Source organism: Mus musculus, chromosome 11 (assembly GCF_000001635.26).
Source record: "Mus musculus strain C57BL/6J chromosome 11, GRCm38.p6 C57BL/6J".
Classification (NCBI taxonomy): Eukaryota; Metazoa; Chordata; class Mammalia; order Rodentia; family Muridae; genus Mus; species Mus musculus.
Window position 1 is genome coordinate 116,591,305 of NC_000077.6, and position 12,805 is coordinate 116,604,109.

The 12,805-nt window shown below is 55.0% G+C and overlaps 2 protein-coding genes across 10 annotated transcripts in view; one reads left to right on the plus strand and one right to left on the minus strand.

Moving 5' to 3' along the window:
* The first annotated feature begins 416 nt into the window (after nucleotides 1–416).
* Nucleotides 417–6,376, plus strand: Aanat (arylalkylamine N-acetyltransferase). 4 transcript variants are annotated; one of them, NR_033223.1, is made up of 5 exons: nucleotides 2,383–2,470; nucleotides 4,272–4,489; nucleotides 4,822–4,976; nucleotides 5,247–5,348; nucleotides 5,485–6,376. NR_033223.1 is itself a non-coding variant. In XM_030245474.1 (4 exons), the coding sequence occupies exons 1-4, from the start codon at nucleotides 1,372–1,374 to the stop codon at nucleotides 5,788–5,790; spliced, it is 726 nt and encodes a 241-aa protein (XP_030101334.1). In that variant the 5' UTR covers nucleotides 417–1,371; the 3' UTR covers nucleotides 5,791–6,376. The 4 variants fall into 4 exon arrangements, 3 of the variants coding, with proteins under 3 accessions (XP_030101334.1, XP_030101333.1, NP_033721.1); XM_030245474.1 differs by lacking the exons at nucleotides 2,383–2,470; nucleotides 5,247–5,348 and adding an exon at nucleotides 417–1,418; XM_030245473.1 differs by lacking the exons at nucleotides 2,383–2,470; nucleotides 5,485–6,376 and adding an exon at nucleotides 1,345–1,418 and having other exon boundaries at nucleotides 5,247–5,333.
* A 467-nt stretch (nucleotides 6,377–6,843) lies between these two features.
* Nucleotides 6,844–12,805, minus strand: part of Rhbdf2 (rhomboid 5 homolog 2) — a 28,813-nt gene continuing 22,851 nt past the window's right edge. For 3 of the 6 annotated variants that reach the window (NM_172572.4, XM_017314494.2, NM_001167680.2), the window contains exons 8-19: nucleotides 12,628–12,746; nucleotides 12,349–12,549; nucleotides 10,885–10,996; nucleotides 10,585–10,659; nucleotides 10,290–10,451; nucleotides 9,981–10,087; nucleotides 9,782–9,845; nucleotides 9,591–9,685; nucleotides 9,306–9,381; nucleotides 9,094–9,194; nucleotides 8,757–8,910; nucleotides 6,861–8,134 (exon numbers count right to left, since the gene is read on the minus strand). In NM_172572.4, coding sequence (NP_766160.2) covers nucleotides 7,715–8,134; nucleotides 8,757–8,910; nucleotides 9,094–9,194; nucleotides 9,306–9,381; nucleotides 9,591–9,685; nucleotides 9,782–9,845; nucleotides 9,981–10,087; nucleotides 10,290–10,451; nucleotides 10,585–10,659; nucleotides 10,885–10,996; nucleotides 12,349–12,549; nucleotides 12,628–12,746 — 1,686 coding nt within the window. In that variant the 3' untranslated portion in view covers nucleotides 6,861–7,714. Of the gene's footprint in view, nucleotides 8,135–8,756; nucleotides 8,911–9,093; nucleotides 9,195–9,305; nucleotides 9,382–9,590; nucleotides 9,686–9,781; nucleotides 9,846–9,980; nucleotides 10,088–10,289; nucleotides 10,452–10,584; nucleotides 10,660–10,884; nucleotides 10,997–12,348; nucleotides 12,550–12,627; nucleotides 12,747–12,805 lie in introns of all 6 variants that reach the window. The other 3 variants (XM_030245904.1, XM_006533108.4, XM_030245903.1) reach the window with 2 other exon arrangements.

Genomic DNA, 12,805 nt, shown 5'->3' on the forward strand with positions numbered 1-12,805 from the left:
CTCTCTCTCTCTCTCTCTCTCTCTCTCTCTCTCTCTCTCTGGTTTTTTGAGACAGGGTTTCACTGTGTAGCCCTGACTGTCCTGCTGTCCTGGAACGCACTCTGTAGACCAGGCTGATCTCGAACTCAGAAATCTGCCTGCCTCTGCCTCCCAAGTGCTGGGACTAAAGGTGTGCGCTACCACTGCCCGGCTTCTCAGTAAAGTCTTATTCCACGTGGTTGGAACTAGAAATGAACACCCTCCTCTGGATACCGAGCACTTGATGTATCAGGGCATCCTGAATCCTGATCTTTATCCCCATCAACCTGGGAAGCTTTCCCCTCCCCATTTATATTCTCTCTCTCTCTCTCTCTCTCTCTCTCTCTCTCTCACACACACACACACACACACACACACACACTCGCTCACTCTCTCCCTCTCTCCTCTCCTCTCCTCTCCTCTCCTCTCCTCTCCTCCCTCCTCTCCCCCTCCCCCACCTCTGTCTCTGTCAGCAGTTGTAACTAAGACTGCCCTTAAACTCCCTGTGTAGCTCAGGATGACCTTGAACTCCTGATCCTGCGTCCCCCTCCGGAGGGCTGGGACCCAGGCCTGTGCTACCACACCAGGTAGATGCAGGGCTGGGCTAGGTAAACAGGGATCCATGTGCCCATGTGCCCATGTCGGTAGTATGCTTTCTTCCTATTGGCCAGAAGAGACCCTAGCCATCACCTCCCCTCCCCTCCACTTCCCTCTCTTGCCTGGTGCAGGCTGGGATTCTCCAGATTACCATCACGTTGCCCTTTCCTGTGTTCAGGGGGTCACTGTGTTTAGAGGTGTTTTCCAGAAGGTACCTGGCCATGAGCGTGGTCAATGACCAGGAATGCAGACTCACCATGAAGCTATGGGCGTCAACAGATGGTTGCCACATGGGACACCAGGGGTGCAATGGAGCCAGCAACTAAGGAGGGACACAGATGCCTCTGCAAACCCTGGTTGTTAGCAGTATAGACACCTAGCTGAGGTTCTGAGTGTGTCTGCCCACCAGACCCAAGGGCTAAGCCCTAAGAAGGGCTTTTTGATCAGCCATGAGAAGTCTGTTGAGGGCTCCAGCAGAGGAAAGATGGAAGTGTCCAGGGAGCATGCAGTTAAGGCAAAAACAGGAGATCCTGCAGCATCAAACAGCAGAGAAGGATTCTGGGGGAAGAGGTCTCCACAGACAGCTGATTGTGTGTGTGGTGTTGCCTGTACTGGCCCTGGTTCCCTCCACCCAAGGGTCAAGGTTGGAACTGCATCCCTCTAAGAGGATCACTGGTCCTAGCAGGTGTGCCCTCTGCTGGTGGCTTTGGGGAATGCTCCTCCTGGCTCAGTGCCTTGAGCTGGCAAGGCTTGCTGATGCAGACAAAGAGCTACAGTACCCTGGTGGAACAGGGGAACATATGGTAAGAGGAGCTGGCCAGAGAAGAGCTAAGAGAGGCAGGGTGAGGTGTGAGTGGGAAGGAAAGGGAACAAAAGAGTGGTGTGAGGGACAGAGAGATTGCAGGTGTGGAAGTCAGAGATCTTTGGAGTTTAAGAAGATGTTGAGCATAACATACATAGAGGTAGCTGCATGAATTAGCACCGTCCAACTGAACAGTTACCTTGCTGGTGACCTTAAGGCCTTCTCCCTGGGCATCCAGCAGCCGGGTCCTAACATCTGGACAAGATGTTGAACTAGAAACCACCATGTGTCTCTTGTGTTCTGGCTTCTGTCACCACTGTGCTGGTCTCCTTCTGGGTGCTGCATGATGGTGTGTGTGTGTGTGTGTGTGTGTGTGTGTGTGTGTGTCCCGTGACATTTTGTATAGACCCATAGTTCTCTCTTTGGTTGGTGGTATTGAGGTGTTTCTGCTCTGGAGAACTGTTTCTAGGGACCTTCCTGCTCTCCTGGTACCTGACTGGGGCCCCTCAAGTTATGGGGCAGAGCCTCAGTTTCCTCCTCTGTAAAATGGATAGTTACACTCACCTGGCAGGATACCCTGTGGATTGTAGAAGCTGCCTCCCCAGGTATGTGGCTATAAGGGATAGCAGGCTTCCTGACCAAGAAGGACCCTCAGAGGCGTGGGCAAACTGGCCTCTGAGGGACAGAAGGTGGTGGCTGGTCCCCAGCCAGCTGGGGACAAAGCAGGGATTAGTTAGACCCCCAGGCTTAGCCCATGCTCTCCCTATAGCTTGAGACGGCTACTAGTAATTCTTTCTACGTCCCCAGTACCACTGATGACGCCTGCCCTCAGCAGGATAGGGCCAGAGCCTGACTGCCAAGCCCTGCTGGCATCATACTGCCTGGGGTAACATGGGAGGCAGGGCCAGGGGGATTAGAATCTCTGAGCCATCACATGCTGCCAGGGGAAATATGTGCTACAGCTTCCTTGCAGTCAGGAGTCTCAGCTTCTCCTAGTCCCAGCACCCAGTGACAGCCCCCAGGACAACACCTGCACTCCTTCTTAAAGTTCTGGTAAGTGGGCCCCCCATCCCTGGCTCTATGTATATATGTATGTATATATATGTGTGTGTGCATGCATGTGTGTGCATGTATATGTGTATGTATGTGTGCATGTATTCGAGCTTGTGTATGTATGTGCATGTATGTGTGCATGTATTTGTGTATGTATGTATGTGAATGTGTATGTATGTGTGTGCATATTATGTGTTTGTGTGTGTGTGTGTGTGTGTGTGTGTGTGTGTGAGTGGAGGCCAGAGGTTAGCTCTGGGTGTCATTCTCTGAGAACTGCAGGGACTGTCTACTTCGTCTCTTTGGACAAGGTCTCTCACTGGTCTGAAGTTCACCAAGTGGGCTGGGTTGGCTAGGGGAGCCAGCGAGTCCCAGGGATTTGTCCAACCCCGTGTCTCTGGTCCTAGGATACAGATGCTGGGTGAGGGGCCCTGCACCAGATTTTCCATGTCTGAGACTTATGCTTAGGTCCTCGTGCTTGAGCTATCTCCATCACCCATTTAAAAAGAACATCTCTATTCCATTCTAGTTACTTGTTTGATGTGCACGTGCGGTGCACACATGCGGAAGCCAGAGGAGCACTGTGGGAGTCAGTTCTCTCCTTCTAGCATGTGGATCCCTGGGATCAAACACAGGTCCTCAGGCTTGGTGGCAAGCGCCTTTGCCTGCTGAGCCATTTCACCTAAGCTCCTCAGCCCTTTTTGAAAGCTGCGGGATGGAAGACATCCTCTAAGGACCACCGCTTTGTAGGGTGTCATGAGAAAGAGGGTATCACACTGGCATGTTCTATGTGCCTAAGCTGATAGGACAGACACATCGCCCTGAATGTCCTCCATACCTGACCCTCCTGACCTCAGACTCTCCAGTCCTAGGCTCTTTAACCATCTTATCCCCCATCTCCCCAGCATGACCCAGTCTGATGTCAGGCTCACATTAATTAAAGAGCTTTTTCTCCTGGACTAAGGTCTGAGACAACCTAAAAAGCTCTCAGCTCGGGGGAGGATAGACGGCTCGGAGATTAACAGCGTGTATGAGTTCTGCTTCAGACCTGAGCTCAGTTCCCAGCACCCACAGTGGGAGCTCACAACCACCTGTAGCTCTAGCTCCAGGGGATGCTTCACCTCTGGGCGCTGGGGGCTTGTGCACGGAGCCACACACAGATACACAGACATATACACTTCCTTCAAAGAACAAAAACTGAAAAAAAAAAACAAAAAACAAAAAACAAGAAGTCTTCTGGGTGAGACAGTCACATGACTGGCAGTAGCCACATGACTATGAGGCCCCAGGTATGAGGGGCCTGGGAGCCTGCCCACCCCGCAGATTCACAAGAAGAGGTTGAAGGTTCATGGCCTTGCTCTACTGCCCTCTTGGGGTATGATACCGATACACAGTTATGGTGCCCACAGTCTCCCAAGGCTGGAGGGCCTGTAGAGTCTTGAGCTTTGAACAATTGCTCAAAGGGACCTCTAGCTCATGAGTGAAAGAGAGAAAATCACGCTAACATTGTCAGTTCCTGCAGTTTGCCTTGAGGTTCAGGTACCTGGGGACTGGTTCTACCCCAAGAGACTGGCACTCTCTGTGATGAACGCCAGACTCTCCCTCTCTCTCTCTTTCTCTCTCTCTCCCTGTCTGTCTCTCTTTCTCTCTGTCTCTGTCTCTCTCTGTCTCTCTCTTTCTCTCTCTCTGTCTTTCTCTCTGTCTCTTTGTCTCTTTCTCTTTCTCTCTCTCTGTCTCTCTCTGTCTCTGTCTCTCTCTGTCTGTCTGTCTTTCTCTGTCTCTCTCTCTCTCTCTCCTCTGACAGTTGCTCAGGGAGCACTTCTGAAGCTGGGGAACCCCTGGGAGGGTTCAGTGGCCAGACGCCCATGTTGAACATCAACTCCCTGAAACCTGAGGCCCTGCACCTGCCACTTGGGACCTCAGAGTTCCTAGGCTGCCAGCGGCGCCACACACTCCCTGCCAGTGAGTTCCGCTGCCTCACACCTGAGGATGCCACCAGTGCGTTTGAGATTGAGCGGGAAGGTGAGTGGCGCTTGGGCGGGTGCGCTTGCCTTTGGGAGGCAAATTTGAGAGCTCTCTCTCTCTCTCTCTCTCTCTCTCTCTCTCTCTCTCTCACACACACACACACACACACACACACACACACACACACACGGCAGGGATGAGGAGAGATGGGGGAAGGAGGGAGGGAGGGAGGGAGGAAGGGAGGGAGGGAGGTGTGCTCTAGTGTAAGAAGCAACAGCCCAGAGTCACCTGTTTTCCTAGCTCGGGCAGGATCACCCGAGTGACCACTTCTGTGCACAAACAGCAGGCAAGTGCAGAGCAAGCAGCCTTCATCTTGCCTTCTGCTACAGCCTTTATCTCTGTCTCCGGTACCTGTCCCCTCTACTTGGATGAGATCCGGCACTTCCTAACCCTGTGTCCAGAGCTGTCACTGGGCTGGTTTGAGGAAGGCTGCCTTGTGGCCTTCATCATTGGCTCGCTGTGGGACAAGGAGAGACTTACTCAGGTGAGGGCAGGGGGAGCTCCCGGGGATGGAAGTCTCCTTCAGAAGCAAAGCGTGAGTCCAAGCAGCAGGACCCCTCCCAAGGCAAGAGCTCCCTGCCCATCCCTTTAGAGTGGTGGTTCTCAACCTTCCTAAAGCTGAGACACTTTAACACAGTTCCTCATGTTGTGGTGACCCCCCAACCATAAAATCATTTTCATTGCTACTTCACAACTATAATCTTGTTACTGCTATAAATTGTAATCTAAATCTCTGTGTTTTCTTTTTTTACAGTCTTAGTCGACTCCTATGAAACAGTCGTTTGACCTCCAAAGGGGTCACAACCCACAGGTTGAGAATTGCTGCTTTAGAGTCCCGAACTGTAGGACTTTAGATGTAGGTAGCAGTGGGGTCCTGTCTGGTAAGGGAACCCTGGATGTTCCTGGTACCCAGGATCCTTTTGGTCTGGTTGGGTTTGGAGAAACAGGTGTAGCAGAAGTAACCCAGACATCTGTCCCTTGCCCATCCCCAGGAGTCGCTGACACTACACAGGCCCGGAGGCCGCACAGCCCACCTGCACGTACTGGCGGTGCACAGAACCTTCCGGCAGCAGGGCAAGGGCTCTGTCCTCCTGTGGAGATACCTTCACCACCTGGGCAGTCAGCCGGCCGTGCGCCGGGCTGTGCTCATGTGTGAGGATGCCCTGGTACCCTTCTATGAGAAATTTGGCTTCCAGGCTGTGGGCCCATGTGCCATCACCGTGGGCTCTCTCACCTTCACGGAGCTACAGTGTTCCTTACGATGCCACGCCTTCCTGCGCAGGAACAGCGGCTGCTGACCCAAGCTGTGTGCTTGGCCATGGCGAGGGTGGGAGCAGCAGCTCGGGGCCTCCGGTCCACTTCCCATGTCACAGCCTCCTCTGCCTCCAGCCCATCCAACTAGAGCTGGCTAGCATGAAGGGAGACAGCGGTTCCCAACTGGAGTACAGAGGTAAGGGCCAATAAAGAGGACAGGAGGTGGCTTCCCTTCAGCAGAGGCTGCTGTCTGTCCCCAGAGGACCTCTTGCCTTCTGAACTGTGCACAAAGGCAAGACCAGGATGGGGAAGCAGGAACAGAGGGGGTTTGTCTCCGCATTTCCTCCTCTGCCTGCTCTGTTTACTGTGCTCCAGTGCAGTGCCCTGGTCCTTGGGAGCCCTCACTCCTGGCCAGGCTGACATCCCTTCCTAGCTCCGAACGCTGGGGATGAGGGGCAGCCAGGAGCCGGGACTTGTTAATGGTGGCATCCTTGGGGTAGGGACATGCTGCAGAGCCACACCAAACTGCAGTCAGCCACCAATGTGCCGGCCCACCCCCCTGCCTCCCTGGTTCCCCCACCAGCCACAGGACTGGCACCTCTGCCCACGAATAAAGTAGCTATGTCCCCAGTGGCTGTGCCTCATGGGTGTGTGTAGGGTCTTCTTCGAGCTGACTGGAGCAAACACGTGGCCTCCTCCCCGCTGGTCCACCTCTGCTGGAACAGGCCACTCCTGCTGCCCATCAGCCCCTGATGTCCCTGGAGCAAAGGCAGAGCAGCTGGGGTTGAGGTCTCAGGGCTCTACACGTAACCCAGTTCTCTCAGGGTCCTTGGGGGCTCTGCTGAGATCTCAATCTGGTTTCTAGTTCAACTAAATGACAGAGATCCCAAGTGTTCCGGTCTGCTTCAGCCTCAAGGCCCCGGGGCTTTCTCTTTCAAATAAAAACATTGTTTTGGCTGGGGCGGTGGTAGCGCACACCTTTAATCCCAGTACTTGGGAGGCAGAGGCAGGCGGATCTCTGAACTGAACCCAGGTTCTCTATAGGAAGTGAGCCATCTCTGTAGCCCCAAGTTCTAGCTTTCCTTCTCTTGGAGGTCTAAGGCAAAAGGCAGCATTTTAATAAAGAATGTCATTTAATAAACTTGAGACATCATCCGTACAAAGTTAGCGTTACTTTACAAAATTAGGACCATAATATAAATTGGAAAAAAAAAAACAAAACAAAACCAAAAAACCCACCAGTCTGGGCCTCAGGCCTCCTCTGGGAGCTAGTCCTCAAGGCGGCTCGGCCCACGGCCACGCAGGAGTGAGGGCAGGTGGCAGGGGCATCCTGGGATCAGAGCCAACCTGTGCAGCCAGACACATGCTGGAGCTAGGGCAGCTGATGGGCTTAGGAGAGCTGGCTTCTTTGCTTAACAAAAGCCCCTAGCATCCCTGTATAGCCATCTCTCCTTGCTTGTCATCCCCCATAGACAACAGCCAGAGCCTTCCCCACAATGCTCTATGTCCAGGAGCCTCAGGAGCAGGCTCACGAGTCCACGGACAAACACAGGAAGGACAGGGAGGAGAGGAGAAACAGGAAAACGGGGTCATAGCAGCATGGTAAGGACCTCAACCCTGGGGACAACTGAGAGAGCAGCTGTGTGTCTGGCGAGGTCACAGTCACAGTGTCAGTGGGGAGACAGCACCCGCAGAGGCCAGAGGCCCAAGAAAAGTTATCATCTTTATAGAGCCAGAGAGGCAGGCAGGGCCTGGGACCTGAGCCTCAGAGAAGCAAGTGTCCTGGATGTCCCCCAGACTTGGGTCAGGAACATTCAGACCTGAGAAAGGAGGAGTCATCTCCCTGGGGAGCCTGCCTTTACCGCCCGTCTCATCTGGAGTCAGCCTTGAGTGTGGACCGAGCTGCTGGGCTCAGGGCCCCACCGGTTCATAGACACACGGCCCAGGGCAGACACACAATCTCTGCAGTTAGTGTAGCACCTGGTCTAGCTCGTACTTCTCACAGAAGCGGCTGGTGAAGGGAAAGCAGGTGAGGTACTCGATCCAGGGCCAGTTGATGGGGTAGATGTACAGCCACAGCACCAGGGAAGCAAAGAGCCCAGCAAAGACCAGCAGCGACACGAGGATGAGGGCTCGCTTGCGGTACTTGTCGCTGGTGCCGAAGGTAATGTAAGGCAGGAAGGCGAAGGCCAGAAGCATGCCGCTGAGGAACCCGAAGATGTGGGCGATGTTGTCTATCCAGGGCAGGAGGCCACAGATGAAGAGGAAAAGCACAATGGCCGACAGGTTGAAGAAGGCCTTCCACGGCCGCTCCAACAGCTGCCAGCTCTGGAACAGCTCCACGAAGAGGCAGGCGAGGAGGCCGAACTGCGACCCGGCTGGGCCCACCTGGGGTCAGGGAGGAGAGATGTCGCCACTGATGCTGGGTGCCAGGTACCAGCTGTGGGGCACATCTCCCACTCGGAGGATGCCACAGGAGCTGCTGGCCCTGCTCTGTCCAACCCTGCAGCAAACCTGGGTGTGCTCTAACCCCGTGCTTAGCACAAGCCAGCCTGTCCTAGGAGACTACAGGCAGTGGAGAGATCGCAGGCCAGAAGGAGCAACAGACTCAAGACCTCTCCTCCTGAGGGTGGAGAGGAGCCAAATGTAGGGTTTCACAGAACAAGGAGCAAGGATCTCTGGGGACTCAAGAGTATCTCTGTTCCCTCCTGTCATGAATTAAGAGGCTAATCAATAGGTTCTACCTTAGCTGCCCATCTATAGGTAAGCTTGACACAACAGGGACTCTGCCCTTGTTGCAGATTCTGGGGTGGAACCAGAGCAAGAAGCAGCAGGTTTGGTCCTTCCCATAGGCCACAGTGATCCTCCCCACAGGCCACAATAGTCCTCCTGACAAGCCACAATGGTCCTCCCCACAGGCTACAATGGTCCTCCCCATATGTTATAAAGCTTTAGATCCAAAAGGAAGGGCTCATCCCACCCTCTCTGCCCTTGTCTCCCAAGTTTGTACCTCTGCCCGGTAGGGGAGGAAGATGGCGCTGGCCAGGTTGCCTGTAATGCCACTAAGGATGAAGATGATGGAGATGCGGTGCCAGCCGGCCAGCTTCTCTAGGTCCCTCAGGATGGTCATTTGGAAGACCACAGACACAAGGCAGTGCACTATGCTGGGGTAGGCACATGAGCACCATCAGCCTTTCCTGTGTGCCCATGGTCACCCGCAGAGCACACCACAGCGCAGTCTAGCACTAGCAGGTTGAGCCAGTGTGCTCGGTCTGGAAGCCCTTTTCTCCGGCACCCAAGAGGGGAGACATGGGAGTCTGAGCATGGGGCAACAGGGTGCCTCTTACCCAGCATGCAGGAATAAAGACAGCCAGATCCGGTAGAACTGGTCAGGGACCTCAGGGTTGAGGAAAGGCAGGAGCCCACACACCTTGTCTAAACAGTGCACCTGGGTGGGAGACACAGGGTCAGTAGTTCTGCCCTGGGAGGCAAGCCAAGTCTGAGGCTTCCAAAGGGTAAGGACCCCAGTGGCCCTCAGAATCCCTACAGCTTCCACTACCTGGGAACACAGCGTCGCGTCTTCATGGAAATAGCCATGCATGAACTCACAGTACTCCCGAGTGGTGATCTCGCAGCTGTGGACAGGAAGCAGACGGCTGTCAGCGTTCTAAAGAGCATCAGCTGGGGAGCCCAGTCCCTGGGCATGGCAGGCAGGATGGGACAAGCTCCTTTCTATATCACTGCCCCTCAATCCCTGCCTCCCCCCATCACCCAAGAGCAGAGAACAGAAGACAGTCACAGAGGTCCATCAGCCTGCAGGGGTTGGTTGGAGGCACCGGCTCACCTGCCCTTGGTGCCGATGCAGCAGGGGCGGCCTTTGATCTTACAGTCTATGTGCAACAAGCCCGTGTGGTTGCTCTGAGCCTGCTCTGTGCAGATCTAAGAGACAGGGGACCAATGGCAGTGGGCCTCATGACGGAAAGCCAGCTGTCCCCACCCTCATCCCAGACCTTTCTCCATGGATCTCCTACTCACCGGCCACTTGGTAATGTCATCAGGCCAGATGTGGGCCCCACTGGAGGCAGGCTCTTCACAGGTCCTAGAAGCAGGGGTCAGATTGAGCAAAATAAAAGGCTGGGATGTCCCAGCCTGCCACACCCACCCACCAGCATCACAGATGGCAGCTCCAACAGCTGGGTGCCACTCTGGACCCATAGGAGGCTCTTGGCTGTACCTGGGGTCTTGGTGGCACACAACCGCCGATGGCTGCTTCTGGCTCAGGTCAGACTTGTCTGAGGGCCCAGTATCATTCTGCCACTTTACGAACGTGGCTAAAGTCTCCTAGAGGGTGGACAGGTGGTCAGGCCGTGTCAGTCAGATGGTGTGGGCAGCGAACCCCGCAGGACAAGGGCTTTTCCCATTTCCCCAGGACTTGGGTACTTCCTAGGAACTACTGTCCAGCTTTCCAAGCCCAGCTTTGGGCCGGGGAAGGAAGGAGGCTGGCAGGGGCAGGGGCAGGTGCAGGGGTAGGGGCAGGACCCACCGAGCAGTCCTTCTTCAGGGTCTGGATGCAGCCCGAGCGGTCATTCTGGACACAGCAGCCAGAGGTGCGCTCAATGTCGCGCTCCCTCCGTACCAGCTGCTCAATTTGCTGGTCCTTCCGGATGCAGGGCGAGAACTTTGCTCCCAGGTGAATGAGGTCAATCTGGAGTGGGGGGGGGGGGGACTGTGAGCCAGTGCCCCATACTCGGAAGCAGTGGGCGGGGCACCCTACCATCCACCCCTCTGCCCAGTGTGGAGTGGCAGGATACAGGGCTCCCGGGCATCCTGGGCCTCACCGAGCTGGGGCCAATCCAGAAGTTCTCCTGCTGGATGTACTTCACGCTCTCATACACGCCTCTGTTCTTCAGCACCTATCAAGAAGGTAGTTTGTGGCATTAGAGGAGCCAGAGCCCTCGGCGTGAGAAGAGAAAGGGACGGGGGTGGGGGCATCCCCAGAAAAGGGCCTCTAGAAAGAGGCTATGAGCCTCAGGCATCTCCAACTTGGGCCAGGGTACTGTGGTGGGAGATACTTGGTGCCAACTGTGCCAAAGCTCCTTGGGAGAGGCCGGGGACCCCCCAGGAGGAACCCTACTCACCAGCTGGGTGGTAACGTGCTGGGCAAAGCCCACAGGTGCGATGCCATAGGTGCAGATCACCAGCAAGGTGATGATGATGTGAACGAACGTCAGCCAGTAGGTGAAGTAGGGCCTGCCGGGGGAGGCTTCCAGTCAGCCTGGCAGAGCTCATGCCCCGCTCCTCACGCCCTTCACCTGGGCATGGCAGGCATTCCCCCAGCTCAGCCTTCCCCACAGAAACTTGGAAGGTGCATCCCCAGTGTCTCTCTCAGTTCAAAGCCCACGATGGCTTCCCACTGCCTACTGTGTGAAGATCAAAGCCATCCCCTGCTGATAACTGGCAAGCCTGCCTGTGCTCACCTGCAATTGCTGCTCACCTCCTCTGCTTGTGCTTCCTGGACCAGGCCACGGCCCCTGAAGCCCCAGGACCTTTGTGCACACTTCACATCACCTGGGGGGGCCCACACCTCTGCTCACGGCATCCCACCCTAACAGCACCCCTCCACCCTAGCCGCTTGCCCACCACTCCTGCCCTTTCTTTTTCTTTACTTTATTTATTAGGTATTTATTTCATTTACATTTCCAATGCTATCCCAAAAGTCCCCCACCCGCTCCCCACCCACTCCACCACTCCTGCCCTTTCTTACTTCGACTCCTGCCCTTTCTTACTTTGTGTAATTTGGAGTCCGAGGCCTATCAGGTCACACTGTCAACCACACTTTGGCTATCACTCTTTAATCTCCAGTTTCCCTGAACATCTCTGTGTCCACTCCCCCCAGGACCCCTCACTCCAGGCGCCAACTCCCTTTGTTCTCTTTTAACCGCCTTTTGGCTTTGAGAGAACGTTTCTCTATGGAGCATTAGCTAGTAGTCACTATTTAGACCGGGCTAGCTTTGAACTCATAGACCTCTGTCTGCCTCTGCCTCCTGAATACTGGAACTAAAAGCATGTGCCAGCATGCTGGGCTTAAAAGATCATTTTAAAATTATTAGAGTTGTGTGTGTGTGTGTCCCCAACATGACTCGCAGGCATGTGGACGTCAGGCGACAACTCTGTGGAGTCGCTTCTCTCCTTTCTTTTTATTGGTTCCAGGGATCAAACTCATCCCTAGCCTCACTGAACCGCCTTGCCAGCCCCAGGGCACCTGTCCAGGCGCAATGCCCCTCTCTCTGGGCTGTGTCCAGAGACTGCTATAGTTGTCCTTGATCTGTGTTTGTTGACTGACTGACTGACTGACTGACTGACTGCTGTCTGGGGGCCATGTTGAGGATAAGGTAGCAGTGTCAGCTGGCTCTCTCCAGGCTACAGAGCGCTCCCTGAGCATGTGTGTGCCCAGGAGCTTGTCATTACCTGCAGGACCTGCAGGAGGCGCTCTCAGAATGCTTACTGACTGAGAAGGGGCCATGTTTGGGATGAAGAGGCCTGAGAGGTTTGGAAACTCTAGCCACTTAGTCCTCTGCTCAGACTGGCTCCTGGGGGCTCACCGGTGGCTATCGAAGCTCTCCAGCTGCCGCTGCACGGTGCTGCTGATGCTGCGTCGATAGCTTCGGTTGAGCCAGTTACCCACGACGCCCAGGCCGTAGTGCCTCTTCTTCCGGTCAAATGCAAAGTGCTTTACTTTGGAGGCAATGCGTTTGCCACGCTGGGTCCCGGGACCCAGGGCTCGGCCACCGCTGTATTCTTTTCTGGTGATGACAGAGGCTCTTAGCTTGAGGACCCTGCCAGGGCTCAGCAGGGGCTGGAGAGTCCCACCCTGTACTCACAGCGGGATGTGCACTCCATCCGGGGAGACCGGGGAGGCAGAGTGTGGGACACCTCGGAAGTAGCTGGCAGAGAGTGGGGGGGACTCAAAGACATCGTCAGGCATGGAGCTCATTTCTTCCTGGAGTAGAGGGACACCAAGGACAGTGTGAGGAGCCACTGCCCCAAGGACCATCGTAG

Excerpts from the sequence above, each read along its gene's own strand:
- Aanat (XM_030245474.1), top strand. The coding sequence starts at position 1,372 with ATGCAGACAAAGAGCTACAGTACCCTGGTGGAACAGGGGAACATATG. Across the intron at positions 1,419-4,271 it reads GTGGAACAGGGGAACATATG|TTGCTCAGGGAGCACTTCTG; the intron begins GTAAGAGGAGCT and ends CTCCTCTGACAG. Across the intron at positions 4,490-4,821 it reads GTTTGAGATTGAGCGGGAAG|CCTTTATCTCTGTCTCCGGT; the intron begins GTGAGTGGCGCT and ends CTTCTGCTACAG.